Source organism: Megascapheus bottae, chromosome 17 (assembly GCF_031878675.1).
Source record: "Megascapheus bottae isolate mThoBot1 chromosome 17, mThoBot2.hap1, whole genome shotgun sequence".
NCBI lineage: Eukaryota > Metazoa > Chordata > Mammalia > Rodentia > Geomyidae > Megascapheus > Megascapheus bottae.
This window is the reverse complement of record NC_143525.1, coordinates 268,237-284,297: the sequence shown is the minus strand read 5'-3', so window position 1 is coordinate 284,297 and position 16,061 is coordinate 268,237. Positions and strand designations below refer to the sequence as shown.

Here is a 16,061-nt window from a genome sequence, read left to right as displayed (position 1 = left end):
TTGAGATTTGAGGATCACAATTTGAAGCCAGCCTGAGCAGGAAAAGCCCATGAGACTCATCTCCAACTAACCACCAAAAGACAAAAGCAGAAGTAGAGCTATGATTCGAGCCTTGAGTGAAAAGCTAAGGGACAATCCTGAGTTTAAGCCCCAGTACTGTCACACAAAAGAAAAAAAAGAAATAACAAAAGAAAATAAAAGGAGCAAATCTCTGATTCATAGTATTTATCAATTTCTGTGGTGTGAGTATTTCCAGTGCGGCAAGTTTGCAGCTACTGAGGTATGCCACTAGGTGCAGAGCGGGGAGGAAATGAAGACACAGCACTCAACGGTGTGCTACAATCTATTTAAATCATCACCAAACAGTAGACAATTGTAAAAATGTAATAACTAGGCAACGATCAGCTTTACATATTTGTAACCTTTGCCTTCAGTACAGTTAATTGTATGTGTGTTAAGAACGTTTAGGAGCTATGGTCTTGGCACATCTCAGGTAGACAATTTGGTCTATAGTATAATGGATGCATATATAATACAGTGACTACAGTCATTATGCAGAGTGCTAGATCCCAAGAGCTTAGTCATCTGAGAACTGAAAGTTTTATTTTGGCCTTAAAAATGGTGAAGATGAGGGCCGGGAGTTTGGCCTAGTGGTTAAAGTGCTTGCCTAGCATGCATGAAGACCCGGGTTTGATTTCTCGGTACCACATACATAGAAAAAAGCCAGAAGTGGTGCTGAGGCTCAGGTGGTAGAGCTCTAGCCTTGAGAAAGTCCAAGAACAATGCTCAGGCCCTGAGCACAAGTCCAGGACTGGCAAAAAAAAATGGTGGAGATGAACAATCAGCTCACAAAATGCATGCAAATTTACCAATCATCTCTGATAATGGATACGGGCTATCTCCTGTGTATGCGTGCCACTGTTCCCAGGAAGGGTGAGACACCAGGTGTGAGACCCAAGAGATGGAGGGAGGAGAAGACGTGAGCCTGATGCAAGGCTAGAAGGCTTCCTAGAAAAAGTGGGGCGCAGAACCTAGCCTGGGAACATTGGGAGGATTCTCCTAGGGGAGGGCTACGGTGGGGACTGGGAGAAGGCAGGGAATGTGTAGCGTTCTCATCTCACACTCAAATTATGTTTATTTCTTTGCAGGTCATTTTGCATGATGTTCTGAAGTTCTTATTTGTATACATTGTGTTCTTACTTGGATTTGGAGTAGGTAATTGATTCAGAAATCAGTTCGTAAATACTAGTATCCCTCAAATTTGTAAGGCTCAATATGCAAATGTCAAACTCAAGCAGTATATGTCTGCCAGATCTGTGCTTTCCAAGGAGGAGCTTTACATCTTAATTACCAACCCCAAAAGAACTATGACTCGGAGTTGCAGACCTGTCACTTTTACAGTTCACATTGTCATCTGCCTTCTATGATTAAGTCTATGGCCTCCTAACACCCTTACAACCTTAGATGGACTTGGCAGATGTTTCCTGTCCCATTTCAAAAATGGACAAACTAAAAGTTCACAGAAATTTAATTGCTAGTATTCAAGAATGGCAACCAAGTAATACTCTGAGATAAGCTCATTTGGTCCTCTATCTCTTGTTAGAAAACTATACATGTTGAACTTAAGGCCTTGCACTTGTAAAGAACTGAGTTCAATCCCTTTTTGCTTTCCTCCTATTCTTTCTCCTCTTCCTCCTCCTCCTCCTCTTCCTCCTTCTTCTTTTATAGTTGCATATTTATGTCTGGGCTAGACTGGATGCGTGAGTCTCATATTTACACATACCAAAGTGCTGGGATGATGTTTAGGCACATTGCTGTGCCCAACTGTGCATGTGCTGCTACCGGGGTTTGAACCCAGAGCCTTCCACGCTTGCTTAGCATTTTCTTTTTTTGCAGAAGCTCTACTTCTGACTTTCTGGTGGTTAATTGGAGATAAAAGTCTTGCAGACTTGAGTCTTGATCCTCACATCTCATCCTCCTGTGTAGCTAGGATTATAAGCATAAGCCACTAGTGCCTGGCTATGACCAATTTTTTATTGGGATCTTGTGAACATTTTGCCTGGCTTGTGCTTGGCCTATGATTCTCCCAACTTCTACCTCCCAAATAGTTAATATGCTAAGAAAGAGCCACCATACCTTTCAACCTCCTTCTCCTTTTCCTTCTCTTTCTTCTTCTTCCTCTTCTTCATCTTCCTTTCCCCCTCCTCCTCTTCTTTTTCCTCTTCCTCTTCCTCTTCCTCCATTGAAAATTAGGCAGCTGTTCCCTGGTACCTTCTCTGGATCCAAATTTATTTGCCCCTTCATATGCTCATTTCTTTCTCCATGCATTCCCTACTCATTCACCCAGAAACAACTACCAATGGTATGTTGCAAAGAAGACAAAAGTGAGCCCAAGTCTTCCTCATAGGGAGCCCATAGCAGCATTAAGGAAGAGACTCGGGGTCCCACAGCATTGGGGGAGGTAACCCGGAGCTCTAAGTCCCATTGGGAATCTAGGAACCCATCCCTGACTCATCTTTGGCAACTCTGCTTGTGAGCAAGTGCTGGACTCGGGGAGAGGTGAGAGAGGAGAACATGGGTTTTGCTAGGTGGGAGGGGAAAAGCCATCCTAATGAGGCTTCTGGGGGACCTGAGATCGGACATGAGGGTTGAGAGGCCAGAGAATAGGAGGGTGGCTGCAGGCCAGCACTGTGGGCATGTGTGTTTGTGCAGCTATCTGTGAGCTTGTTGGTAATCATCCAAGCAGAGAGGCCAAAAGACTATTCTATATATCCTCTAGCGCTGGCCTCCCTGATTGAGAAATGCTCCAAGGACAAAACAGATTGCAGTTCCTATGGCAGCTTCAGTGACGCTGTGCTGGAACTCTTCAAGCTCACCATAGGCCTGGGTGATCTGAACATCCAGCAGAACTCCACCTACCCCATCCTCTTCCTGTTTCTGCTCATCACCTATGTCATCCTCACCTTCGTTCTCCTCCTCAACATGCTCATCGCGCTCATGGGGGAGACTGTGGAGAATGTCTCCAAGGAAAGTGAGCGCATCTGGCGCCTTCAGGTAAAGAACTCTCCACAGGATCTTGGGTCAGCAGCGAGTTGTTAACAATAAAAACAATCATCCCTCGTGGGTCTGAGAGGGGGCCTTGGTTTGCAACACTAGGTTGTATGGAGGGGTGAGAGGCCTCGGATGAGGAAGGTGACAACTGTGCTCTACACCACATGGTCAAAGCAGCTCTCGCTTGCTGAGATCACGAGTCTGCAGGGTGGGTTCAGAGACCATCTGTGGCCGGAAGTGGGAGAGTGGGTTGGGAGAGAGGTTGGAGGCTGTATTTAGAGAGCTAGAAGGTTCCTTCAGGTACCATCAGAGCTACCTGCGAATGAGGGAGCAGGCCCAGTACCAAGGTACTTGGGAAAACTAGAGGGAAAAAGAGATTTGACACCAAGAGCTTCTCTGAATTAAGATCTTCTTAACTGGATTGTGATGCTCAGAAGAGATTGGACCCATTCTGAGGGATGGGTGGAATAATGTGACATCTGAACTTCACCCCCTATGTGAGGATTTCAGGATCCTAATACTTCAGTGAGGAGTATCCCGGACCTTGAGAGATGGATATTTATATTGTACTTTAAAGCATGCTTCCTTTCCATTTTTGAATTTTATATGTGAGCTGAACCTTTCAGGATTTATGTATTAAACTAAGAAGCTGGGAGTGTGTGTGTGTGTGTGTGTGTGTGTGTGTGTGTGTGTGTTTGAATATTCCCACAGAGCCATGCTTCTGGAGTTGGCCCTGAACAACCAGCTCAGGCTTGTTTATATCTTCAGAGAGCCAGGACAATCCTGGAGTTTGAGAAAATGTTACCAGAATGGCTGAGGAGCCGATTCCGGATGGGAGAACTGTGCAAAGTCGCTGAGGAAGACTTCCGGCTATGTCTCCGGTAACAAAGAAGGAAGATCCTTGGGTGGTAGTCTTTGGTGTGGCTAGAAAGGGACAAGTCATGTTATTGGGGAAACATGGCTGCCACTTGCTTTCCCATAACCCCGTCACTGTTTCTTGTGTCATCCTTACATCCATGTAGATATAGATCTGGAGCTAGGCTTTCTAAGTTCAGGAGGGTGAGGGAAAGAGGTTTCTTTTAGCAGGTAGCCTTTCTCTGTCATCTTGGAGGTACTCCTGTGATCTCTGTCTAGTACCTGACTTAGAAAAGATTTACCAACCTGAGAATCTGCCTTTCTGTCTGGGATCACATTTGTCACTGTCAAGTGGAAGAAATGGCTTTCCACATGTCTCAAGCCTTTTCATTAAGGAAGTTCATTAAGATCATATGATCACCTTTTTTAAAATGTGCAGTTATCCCATATCCCATATGACTGATGCTTTTGATTTGTTTATTTAGTCATTCATTCATTTTCTGCTGGTACTAGAGCTGGTACTAGGGCTCAATGACCCATACTATTGTTTAGCTTTTATGCGCAATGCTGAAGCTCTATACCTTGAGCCACAACTTTACATCTAGCTTTTTGGTGGTTGATTGGAGATAGAAGTTTCTTGGATTTTCCTGCATGGGCTGGCATTGAAGCCTCAGCCACCTGAGTAGCTAGCATTACAGGCATGAGCCACTGGCACTTGGCTGAGATTTTGAGTATGGTTGTTCTCAGCCATCTGAGAACAACCATCTGACTATAATTCCCACTTCTGGAAACCATCACTTCCAACTGTAATCTGGGGCCAGGAGTTTGGCCTAGTGGTAGAGTGGTTGCCTAACATGCATGAAGACCAGGGTTCAATTCCTCAGTACCACATACACAAAAAAGCCAGAAACAGTGCTGTGACTCAAATGGTAGAATGATAGCCTTGAGAAAGTCCAAGGACAGTGCTCAGGCCCTGAGATTGAGCCCCCAAATTGGCAAAAAAAAAAACCCCTAAAACCCTCAAACCAACTGTAATCTGTACATGAACAAAAGTGACAGATTTGGACAGGCTCTCATTCCAAAATGGGTTCCTGAATGTGAATATAACTCAAACCAATGTCTTCAGTTGTAATCCAGCATGGTAGGCAATGCCAACTATTCTGGGGTCAGAATAGTTGAGGTCAGCCTCAGCTAACCTACATTTAACCTTCACTCCTCAACCCAGGCCCTCCTCCCTCCCTCCCTGCCTCCCTCTTTTCCTCCCTACCTCCCTTCTTCCTTTCCCTTCCTTTCCCTCTTTCCTTCCCTCCCTCTCTCCTTTCCTTCTTCCCTTCTTTCCCCCTCCCTCCCCTCTTTCTTTCTTGCCAGTCCTGGGGCTTGAACTCAGGGCCTGGAGATTGTCCTGGAGCTTTCTCGCATTCTACCACTTGAAGCACAGCACCACTTTTGGCTTTTTTTTTTTTTTGTGTGTGTGTGTGTGTGTATGTAGTACCAAGGAATCAAACCCAGGGCTTCATGCAAGCACTTTACTGCTAGGCTACACTCCCAGTCCTCTTTTTTTTGTGGGCCATGGGGCTTGAACTCTGGGCCTGGGCACTGTCCCTGAGCTATTCAGCTCAAGGCTACTGCCCTGCCCCTGGGACTGGGCATTGTCCCTGAGCGCTTTAGCTCAAGGCTACCCACTCTACACTTGAGCCAAGACTCACTTCCCATTTTCTAGAGGTTAATTGGAGATAAGAGTCTCTGGTCCTTTTGTGCCCAGGCTGGCTTTGAACCTTGATCCCCAGATCTCATCCTCCTGAGTAGCTAGGATTATAGGTGTGAGCCACCATGCCCAGCTCAGCCCTCTTCTTTTTTCTTGTCTTTTCCTTCCTTATGAGCATTCTCTTATCAATCAGATACAACTGTTGGTGTCAGAAGATCTCTCTCTGAGCAACTTACAGATTTTCTGGGCCCTTACTCTGGGAGAGAACTGATTTCTTTGAGGCCTGGGAAAGTGGAGAGTTGGGCAGGTATTAAACCCCTAGGATAAACGGAAGGAAAATCTCATAGAAACTAGGACATCCAAAGTGCAGTGTCTTCTGTTTGTATCTACTGAAGTGTGATTGCAGAGTAATGAGGTAATCACTACACCGGCAGGATCAATGAAGTGAAGTGGACTGAATGGAAAACACATGTCTCCTTCCTTAATGAAGATCCGGGGCCCATACGACGTACAGGTACCATGGCTGAGAGGTGATACAGAGCCCCTGCTTATACTGTGGGACATTGTGCAAATCAAGTCTGAGGCCCCTCCCTGCTCTCCCTATCTGTAAAATAGGGTGGGGCATACAGGGCGGGTAGGGAGTTTGAATTAACTTGGTTTTCTGATCCTTACCAGCTCTCACATGGTTTTTAGCTCTAATTAGAACAAATTAGGTGGTGGGGGCTAGAGGTGTGTGGATCTTAGTGGTAAAGCACATGCGCATTATGCTATCAAGCCCTGGGTTCAATCAACAGCCCCCCCCACAAATTGCATATGTTTTGGAAACATGACATGCAGAGTACTCCACATCTAAACAGGTTTTCTTTTTCTTTTCTTTCTTTCTTTTTTTAAAGTAGATTTCAACAAAATCCAAGATTCTTCCAGGAGCAACAGTAAAACCACCCTGAATGCATTTGAAGAAATAGATGAATTTCCAGAAACTTCAGTGTAGAAGCAGAGTTTAGGTGTACCTGAACGTGGGCTGAGACCTGCACTTGTTCTGGAGGCTGTGCACAGTGCTGGCTAGAAGCAGAAAACCCCTTCCTGCTGAGCAGGTGGCTGTGCAGAGAGGCAGCTGTCAGTGTCAGAGGGGGAAGCATCTTTGATTCCAAGGCTCAGTATGGACCCACAGGCCAGCAACCTCAAGCATGGGAGTCTCCTGGGGAGTCCTGAGTGAGGACCTTGGTTTGAAGACCTATGAGTTGACTTGGCTTAAAGAGACAGGCTTTGGGAAGGGACCAGGGCTGGAGGAGTGTGTGATCCACAATACATGCCAACTTCTTGTCAGCCTAACCCCACCCACAGATTTCTTCACCTCTCCTAAATGGCGGAGTCATCTGATTTTATAGATTTTTGTTTTCTTTTTGTGGGGATAGAACCCAAGGCCTTGCCGGTGTTAGGCAAGCCACCTCCCTAGCGGTGTGGGAGACATTTGAATCTGTTTTTAAATGTGCAGGGGACTAGCTATGCTGGATATCTTGGGGAGGAAGAGGGTTCTGGAAATGCCCTCCTGGAATTTTCAGGAAATGAAACCATCCTTGAAGTGAAACCCAAACTCCAACTGTCTCCAGCAGGATGTTTTTAGTTGAGTCATCAATGCAGGGTTTTTATTTTTAGTATAGAAAAGACAGTTCAGTTTCAGTGAAAAAAACTTCAAATGAACTAGGTGATTTTAAAAGTGGAGGAATAGATTTGAAGCTTTGGGGCTGGATGTGTTATGTATGTTGCCTCACAGTGGCCGGATCCAGGACAATAAGCTTTTCTTTATACACACAAAAGTCCAAAGGGGATAGACTGTGATCTGGGTGAAAGGGCTTGGCTCCCTTCCTTCTCTGGTCTTGCCAGTTTGTGCCTGGAACTGTGGTTGTGGCTTCATTTGAGACAGAAATATAACAGCCACTCTATTTGTACGGTCTTAAATTTCACAGCATACAACAGTATGGGGGGAAATTTAGCAAAATACCTGAAGTATTCTGACTTTATTTTTTGTTAACTGTGAATTTAGAAACTAAAGGGAAGGGCTGCTAAAAGCTTGGGATTTATTTTAGATCTTCATCCTCAGATTTTCTTCCTTCTGAAGTTCTAGTGTCAGTTTTAGGGCAGAGGTGAAATGGAGATAGAAGAAACTTCCCAGATGACTAGAGACCAAATAACAACAGCAACAGCAAAAGTCACTGTCCTTTGGTACCTGTGAAAAAGAGCCCTGTGGAAATGTTTCAGGGAGCATTATAAAGATAATCCCAACAATTTTAAATTTTAATGGATTCAAAAATAAATGGGATCATGGAAATTAGTGAGTTAATCTGTTTAGAAGCAAGCTGATTCCACACTGGGCCAACTAGGTGTGCTGACTGCCTGTAAGCTTTGCTGGGTGAGTAGACAACCTCTAGGTTGTCTAGTTGGGAAGAGGTTTGTTGACAGTTCAGGGCTGACAACTCCAGTCTTCAGTACCCTCTGTGTTTCCAACTTTTCTGGACACTAATGCTCTAGGTGTGATAGTCAAACCACATTCAGGTATAGGCAGGAGGAAAAGATGTGGCATATGTCTCTGGAGAAGAGGAAATTTAAGGGGGTTAAAAGGAGTAGGTATGTTCTGGATGGATAGAACTGGTGAAAGCTATAGAAAGATTTTGGTTACATTTAGTCCTCTGCTGCTATTGGAAATATTTAAGCAAAAGTTGGTTGAGCACTTATGGAAGATTTATAAGATACTGAAGAAGGGTATTGGATGATTTTGTGTGTGTGTGTGTGTGTGTGTGTACCTATATATGTGAGTCTTGGAGCTTGATCTCAAGGATTGGGTGCTGATCTTGAATTTTTTTTTGGTTCAGGCTAGCAGTCTACCATTTGATTCGCAGTTTTACTTCCCAGCATTTTGCTGGTTATTTTGGAGATGAGTTTCATGGACTTTCCCACCCAAGCTGGCATCAAACCTTGATCCTCAGATTCTGGCCTCTGGAGTAGCTAGGATTATAGGTGTGAGCCATCGGTGCCTGGAGTGAAAGAGTTAAAATCTTCTCAGCCTAAGGATTCAGCAAACCACACACAGCTGGAGTTGCTGCCTTTCACTTGTCCTGAACAGATGCTCTGATTTGATGGGAAGTCCCTGGATGTGTGGAGCTATGTAGTACTGTATGGAGTTGGGAATTTCAGAGCCGCTTCGACTTCGATTTTAGTGTATGAAGCCATTTAGCCTTCTGTTTTCCACTGAGACGAAAGCTGTGAAGTTAGGCAAATAGAAATCAATTCTTTTTTTTTTTTTTTTTGCCAGTCCTGGGCTTGAGCTCAGGGCCTGAGCACTGTCCTTGGGCTTTCCCAAGGCTAGAGCTCTACCATTTGAGCCACAGCACCACTTCTGGCTTTTTCTATGTATGTGGTACCGAGGAATCAAACCTGGGTCTTCATGCATGCTAGGCAAGCACTCTACCACTAGGCCAAACGCCCGGCCCCTAGAAATCAATTCTTACATGTTATGGAGAGCTGCTTTCTGGAATCTGGATAGAATCTGTTAGCAAGACCATTTCAGCACCAGCAATTGTTCCCAATGGTGGCATCCACACAAAGCTCAGATTGTTTGTGATAATCAGTGCTGTTTCAGCTAACCTTTCCTCAGGAAGAATTCATTATTCTAGACATTATGTCATGCATCTTGAATAACAAGGGTGCCTACCTGGGAGAATGTATTCTAGGTTGTACTGTGAAGTTGTTAAGCTCTTAAGCCAGTGCCTGCCCAAAAGAATACAGTATTATTGATGTTTCTTTCCTTCCTAAGGGCTTGGTAAGCTGTGTCCTTTTGCTATGGGTGGGGTCTACACAAATAACCCTCATCTAGACCATACATGGATTTCTGCTATTGATTTCTTCATCTGCTACCTCTTCCTCCTCCTCCTTCTTCTGTCATCTTGGTTCCAAATAGAATTGTGCCTCTCTTCTCCTTGAATCATTTTAAATTATTTTTGTTTTTAGTGTTGTGTTTTAGAGACTCTACATTCAAGAAATCATAAAAGGCATAAGGATATATGTCTTATTGAAGATATGTTTTTTGATTTTAAATAAATATTTATTTTGTCTTGTTATGGCTAAATTTTTTCCTTTTCTTGGGTGGGTGAATGGAAAGACCAAGTATGAATTCTAGAAGTGTTGCTGAGAAAAAACAGATAAAGGAAGACCAGTTTGGTTTTTTTTTTTTTTTTTGGATATACAAATTTATTTATTTATTTATTTTTTAATATTTTTTTATTGTATTTAATAAAAGGGTTACATGATATTTGCCAGATAGAAGGTGCATTAATTCACATACATTGATACCCTTCCACATGTCTTGGTCCCCATTACCCTTCCCCCCACCCCCGGAAGACCAGTTTTTGAACTTAAAGGATTATTATTGTTGTTATCTGCTCCAGATTAGGGACAGAGCAGACATGATGTAAGACGTGGTATCTTCTTATCCTGTCTCCATCTCAAAGTGCATGCCTGTGTAGTAGCCTATTTGAACACTCAGCAGCTTTTATAGCAGTTTGAGTAAAGGATTCATAGCCAGATAATGTGACCTCCACACAGTACCCTGTTCATTGTGTCCTGTTAGCTCTCAACTTACTTTATTTTTTTTTTTTTTGCCAGTCCTGGGCTTGAGCTCAGGGCTTGAGCACTGTCCTTGAACTTTCTCTCAAGGCTAGCACTCTACCACCTGAGCCTCAGCACCACTTCTGGCTTTTTGCTATGTATGTGGGGTACCAAGGAATCGTGCATGCTAGGTAAGCACTCTACCACTAGGCCAAACTCCCGGCCCATGCTCTCAACTTATTTTGCTTGATTATAAATTCATGGCTCCATCTGATGATCAAAAGGTATAAGTCCTATCTATGTTTTGGGATTGTCATGAGGAGGCAAAGAGAGAATAGATACCACAGAGCTGATTCATCATTACTGCCCTTTAGACCAATGCACACATCTGTGCATTTTTACTTCTTTTGAGTTATTCCACAGCGTATAGCTCTCAACTTGAATTTAATATAACAAAATAAGTATATATATATATAAAATAACAAAATAAATAAGTTCTGTAAGTGGTAAAAATGCATTGCACTTGTAGCTTTTATTCTGACATTTCCATACATGCATATAATTAATGTTCTTGGGCCATAATTACCCTCTCATTGGTCTTTCTTATCCTTTCCCCCCTTTTCTTTTCTACTTCTAATTGCAACTTTTACTTTCATAACTTTAGGCTATTTATTTTGTTTATGTTTTAGTAGCCATTAGTTGTATAAGAGAGATTTCATTGTAACATTTATTTATTTTTAGCAGTTTGTACAAGGGAGGTTTCATTTATATACATGTATGCAATGTATCCTAATTAACTTCATTCCCACTCCCATCCCATTCTTCCATCTTAAAACATTTTCAAAAGGTTCATTGTTTAATTTTTAAAATTTGCAAGTACTTGTACAAAGGGATTTCAATTCCAGCAGTCATATTATGAGTAAAATGCATGAATCAATGTCATCTGATGGGAAGGGATACAGTTCAATTCTCTGTTGTGTGTGAATACATCTCATCTAGTATGTGTGAGGAGTTAGGTCCAATACAAGAAAAATGGAACATTCACTACAGGAGTTAAACAAGATAAAGTGGGTAGAAAGAGGGACAGAAAGAAATGAAAATAGCATTCACATCACTCCTGTCTCCATTAACTCTTATAATACCCACCAGAGTTCCTCTATCTGCTTCAAAAGTTGTCAGTTCTGCTTTCCTGTAGTTATTTTAAAACTATCATCAGTGACTCCAACTCAGTGAAAGTGGAAGCCATCAAATGGGGGACATTTTCACCTTTTCATCTTTTTTTGTTGTTGGTTGTGGGCTTGGACTCTGGGTCTGGGTACTGTCCCTGAGCTCTTCAGCTCAAGGGTACCACCCTACCCCTGGAGCCACAGCACCACTTCCGTTTTCTAGTGGTTAATTGGAGATACAAGTCTCATGGTCTTTAGTGCCTGGCCTAGCTTTGAACGGCTATCCTCAGAGCTCAGCCTCCTCAGTAGCTAGGGTTACAGGTGTGAGCCACCGTGCCTGGCAGCATTTTCAACGTTTGACCACCAAACTTAGAAACAGTATCTAAACCGACACAGTACAATTTTTTTTCCCAAGGACACTATCTACTTGCATGGGATTCCTTATGCTGTTTGTAGTGGTGAAACTACTTCTCAACTTAATAGATTTAAGAATAAAGTTTTACATGAAGCATTTATCTTGCCTGTAACTAATGTCACCAGTGGCCTTTTTTTTTTCTCTCTAAATGACACTAACCAAATTGACTGGGTATGTTTTTATTTCCCCCCTCAAAGCTGGTCCTCAGTCATTTGAGCCACACCTCTACTTCTGGCTTTTTGTTGGGTAATTGAGGGAGTCTCATGGGCTTTTCTGCCCAGGCTGACATCAAAGGATGAACCTCAGATCTTAGCTTCTTGGGTAGCTAGGATAATAGGCATAAGCACATTAGCACCCAGTTTGACCCCCCTTTTTTTTCTGGGTCATGGGGCTTGAACTCGGCCTAGGCACTGTCCCTGAGTTCTTCAGCTCAAGGCTACCACCCTACCCCTGGGCTTGGGCGTTGTCCCTGAGCTCTTCAGCTCAAGGCTATACTGCCCTGCCCTTGAGCTAAGCCCCATTTTCCATTGTCTAGAGGTTAATTGGAGATAAGAGTCTCAGGTCCTTTTTTGCGGAGCTGGCTTTGAACCTTGATCCTCAGGTCTCAGCCTCCTGAGTAGCTAGGATTATAGGCGTGAGCCACCATCTGGCCTTTTTTTTTGTTGTTGTTTTGTTTTAAATTTAAAACTCTTTACTAAGCATGTCCTTCATTTTTTCTTGGCCAAATTGAGGAAACTTATGTGTCACTTTGCTGGGATGAAAATCTTGGGCTTGTTAGGGTCCGTGATCAAAGGAACGAGTCTGACACAAAAGCGGAATTTGGAAGTTAAACAGAGTTTTATTCCGCGCCTAGCATCGAGAATCATACTGACCGGTCAGGGCCATCTCTAAGATGGGAGTGAGAGAGCGACCCCGCCTGATCTTACAGGCTACTTTTATAGGCCCCCAGCCACGTGGTTGGCCATACACAGGTGGCCAATGGAATTCAGCATGGTTGATTGATGGCTGGGGCAACCACTGACACCTTTGCTGTTTGAACTGACCTATCATTTCTGTGGGCTTCTGGCGCACTGCTCTGATGACAAAGGAAGGGGAGGGAATTCCCTGGCAGGCCAAGAGGAGGTGGGGTGGGGAGGAATTCTGGTAACTCCACCTGGTTTAGCTGCTCTTGTAATCTGAGCTGTTATCAGAGATTCTGCAGCGCCTGCCTCAGGTCAAGTCCTTTGTCATAAAGATGGGAAATGCCTAGAGTGGATGGATTTTGGGAAGTCAAGAAAGGGGTCCCTTCAGGGCTGTGGTATTTTCTTTGGGAATGATTTGAATGGCCTCTACCCCTTCCAGAGTTGTGCAGTGTACAAGCCACTAGGCCCATGTGGCAGCCCAGGGTGGCTCCTGTCACTTTCCTGCACTTCCACCAACCACTGATTTGGTAAGTGCTAAGGAATTCCTATTTGGCAAGCTCTGGATCAGGCTCTTTGTGGGCCTGTATTGGGGATGTAGACTACAAAGAGGGATGTGCAGTTAGGTTGTGGAAGTGTAGAAATGTGAAAGGCTTAGAGTCCCTAAGCAATTTTATTTCTCTTCAGAATCTGCCTTCCACCAGTGTGCTAATTGAAATCTCTTAGACACACCCGGTCCCTCTGGTCTGGTATATGTGTAATTTATAGGTCCCTCTTGCGGTATCATGTCTGCATCATCTCCATCTCCAAAGTTCCCACCACTGTCCTCTACTTAAAGCCTCATTGAAACCTCCTGTTGAGCCAGGCTCACACCTATAATCCTAGTTACTCAGGAGGCTGAGATCTGAGGATTACAGATCAAAGTCAGCCTGGGCACAAAAGTCCCAGAGATGCTTATCTCCAATTAGCCCCCAGAAAACTGGAAGGGCTCTGTGGCTCAACATGATAAAACACTAGCCTTGAGCTGAAGAGCTCAGGGGCAGTACCCAGACCCAGAGTTCAAATCCTATGACTGACCAAAATAAACTAGCAAACAAACTTCCTGTTGGAGCAGCGGCTACATGTGGCTCACCATTTTTGTCCCTGTGGCATCAACTGTGATCTCCCATGGTATGGTTTGTGGTCTCAGGGTCACCCCTGGAAGGAACATGATCCCCTCTTCCAGAGAAGCCCCTCCAGATTATTTCAAGCCACACTATCAGCTTTGATTTATTCACAAAATTTGCTCCTGGTATGTGCTAAGCAATTCGTGAAGTGTTTTGGATACCATGAGACAACACTATCCCTACTTTCTTGGGGATTTTGTAGTTTAATAAAAAAGACGTGCTCCATGTTCCGTCGATCATAGTGCTAGTCTAGTAGTGTTCAACTGTGACAAGTGTCACAGTTGGATGATGGTTGTTTTCTATTTTTCTAGCTACTCAAGGGCTTAATTCTGATTTCATGGTTTGAAGGTAGCCCTAGCTTGGGCAGAAAAGTCTTTGAGACTGTTATCTCCAATTAACCACCTAAAAGCTGGAAGTAAAGCTGTGATTCATGTGATGAGTGCCAACCTTGTACAAAAATGCCAAGCAAAAGGGACATGACCCCCCTCCCTTCCCCCCAACTCCCCATAGAACAATTGTCACCGAGCATCTAGGTCAAGGAACTGCTGGGTTAGGTTTTCAAAGAAGAGGGCTCTGGATTCAGGAGATTCTTACCTCCAGGTATCCACCTAAGAACTGGAAGTGGAACTATAGCTCAAGTGGTAGAACACTATTCTTTTTTTATTTGTCAGTCAGGGGGCTTGAACTCTGGCCTGGATGTTGTCCCTGAGCGCTTTTCAGCTCAAGGCCTGAGCCACAGCACCATTTCAGTTTTCTAGTGGTTAATTGGAGATGAGTCTCAAGGGGCTGGATTTGAGCCTCAATCCTTAGCTAAGCCTCCTAAGTAGCTAGGATTACAGGCATGGGCCTGGCTAGAACACTATACTTTTTTTTTTCCGCCAGCCCTGGGCTTGAGCTCAGGGCCTGAGCACTGTCCTTGGACTTTCTCAAGGCTAGAGCTCTACCACTTGAGCCTCAGCACCACTTCTGGCTTTTTTCCATGTATGTGGTACCAAGGAATCGAACCCGGGTCTTCATGCATGCTAGGCAAGCACTTTAACCACTAGGCCAAACTCCCGGCCCCTAGAACACTATTCTTAAAGGAAAATAAGCTACAAGTGAGTGCTGGAGCCCTGAGTTCAAGCCCCAAAACACAGAAAAGGAGAGGGAGGATCAGGAGTTTGGCCTAGTACTAGAGTGCTTACCTAGAATACATGAAGACTCAGGTTTGATTCCTTGATACCACATACATAGAAAAAGCAGAACGTGGTACTGTAGCTCAGAACGTGATAGAGCTCTAGCCTTGAGAAAGCCCAAGGACATTGCTCAGGCCCTGAGTTCAAGCCACAGGACTGGAGAAAAAAAGAGAGGGAATCATGTAAGCAAAGAGCAAACATGATAGAAAGCTTGGTACATCAGGGACTGAACAACACAGCTTTTCTGTTCCAGTAGCTGGGAGCAAAAGGGTAAGTGACAATAGATGAGATGGGCAAACTGGAAGAGGCCAGAATAGGAAAGACTTTTCTGGCCTTGCTGAGGCTTTGAGATTCCAGAGATAAAGAAAAGTCACCAACAGGTTTTGCATAGGGGAATTGTTGAGCATGTTGGTTTTTATTTTCCTATGGAGTTCTGAGCTTGAAATGATTGTGTGTGTGTGTGTGTGTGTGTGTGTGTGTGCGCGCGCGCGCACGTATGCACGCGCGCGCGCTGGTTTTGGAGCATGAACTCAGGGCCTTTGCACTGTCCCTGAACTTTTGTGTCAAGGCTAGTGCTCTGCCACTTTAGTTGCAGCTCCACTTCCAGCTTTTTGGTGGTTAAATAGAAGTGGTTAAATGGCGTCTCATGGATTTTTCTGCTCAGGCTGGCTTAGAACTGCAATCCTCATATCTCACCCTCCTGAGTCACTAGGATTATGGGCATGAACTACTAGTGACTGGCCAAAAGATTTAATTTTTAACTTCTCCTACCATCCTAAGAGGTAGAGTAACAATGAAGACTTTAAAATGCTCTGTGTTTCACTTGGGAGTGACTGGGACTATTTGGAAAGTGCCTGGAGACCAGGCACTTGTAATGTGAAGATGTTTTGATATAGAAAGGATATTTGAATCCCCCCATTTATTCAACTGGACTTTAGATTGCAGACAATGAGGAAGATTAAACATTCTTAAGATGGACTAGGAGACGAGAAGGAAAAGTGGGGCAATTAAATCAGAGAAGGAGGGC

General features: G+C 44.0%; 1 protein-coding gene across 1 annotated transcript in view; it reads left to right on the top strand.

Moving 5' to 3' along the window:
• Trpv3 (transient receptor potential cation channel subfamily V member 3) overlaps window positions 1–9,316 on the top strand; it is a 35,231-nt gene extending 25,915 nt beyond the window's left edge. The window contains exons 14-18 of the mRNA XM_090349319.1: window positions 1,149–1,215; window positions 2,780–3,054; window positions 3,820–3,932; window positions 6,046–6,125; window positions 6,505–9,316. Of these exons, the coding sequence (XP_090205445.1) occupies window positions 1,149–1,215; window positions 2,780–3,054; window positions 3,820–3,932; window positions 6,046–6,125; window positions 6,505–6,602 (633 nt within the window). The 3' untranslated portion in view covers window positions 6,603–9,316. The remainder of the gene's footprint in view (window positions 1–1,148; window positions 1,216–2,779; window positions 3,055–3,819; window positions 3,933–6,045; window positions 6,126–6,504) is intronic.
• The last annotated feature ends 6,745 nt before the right edge of the window (window positions 9,317–16,061 follow it).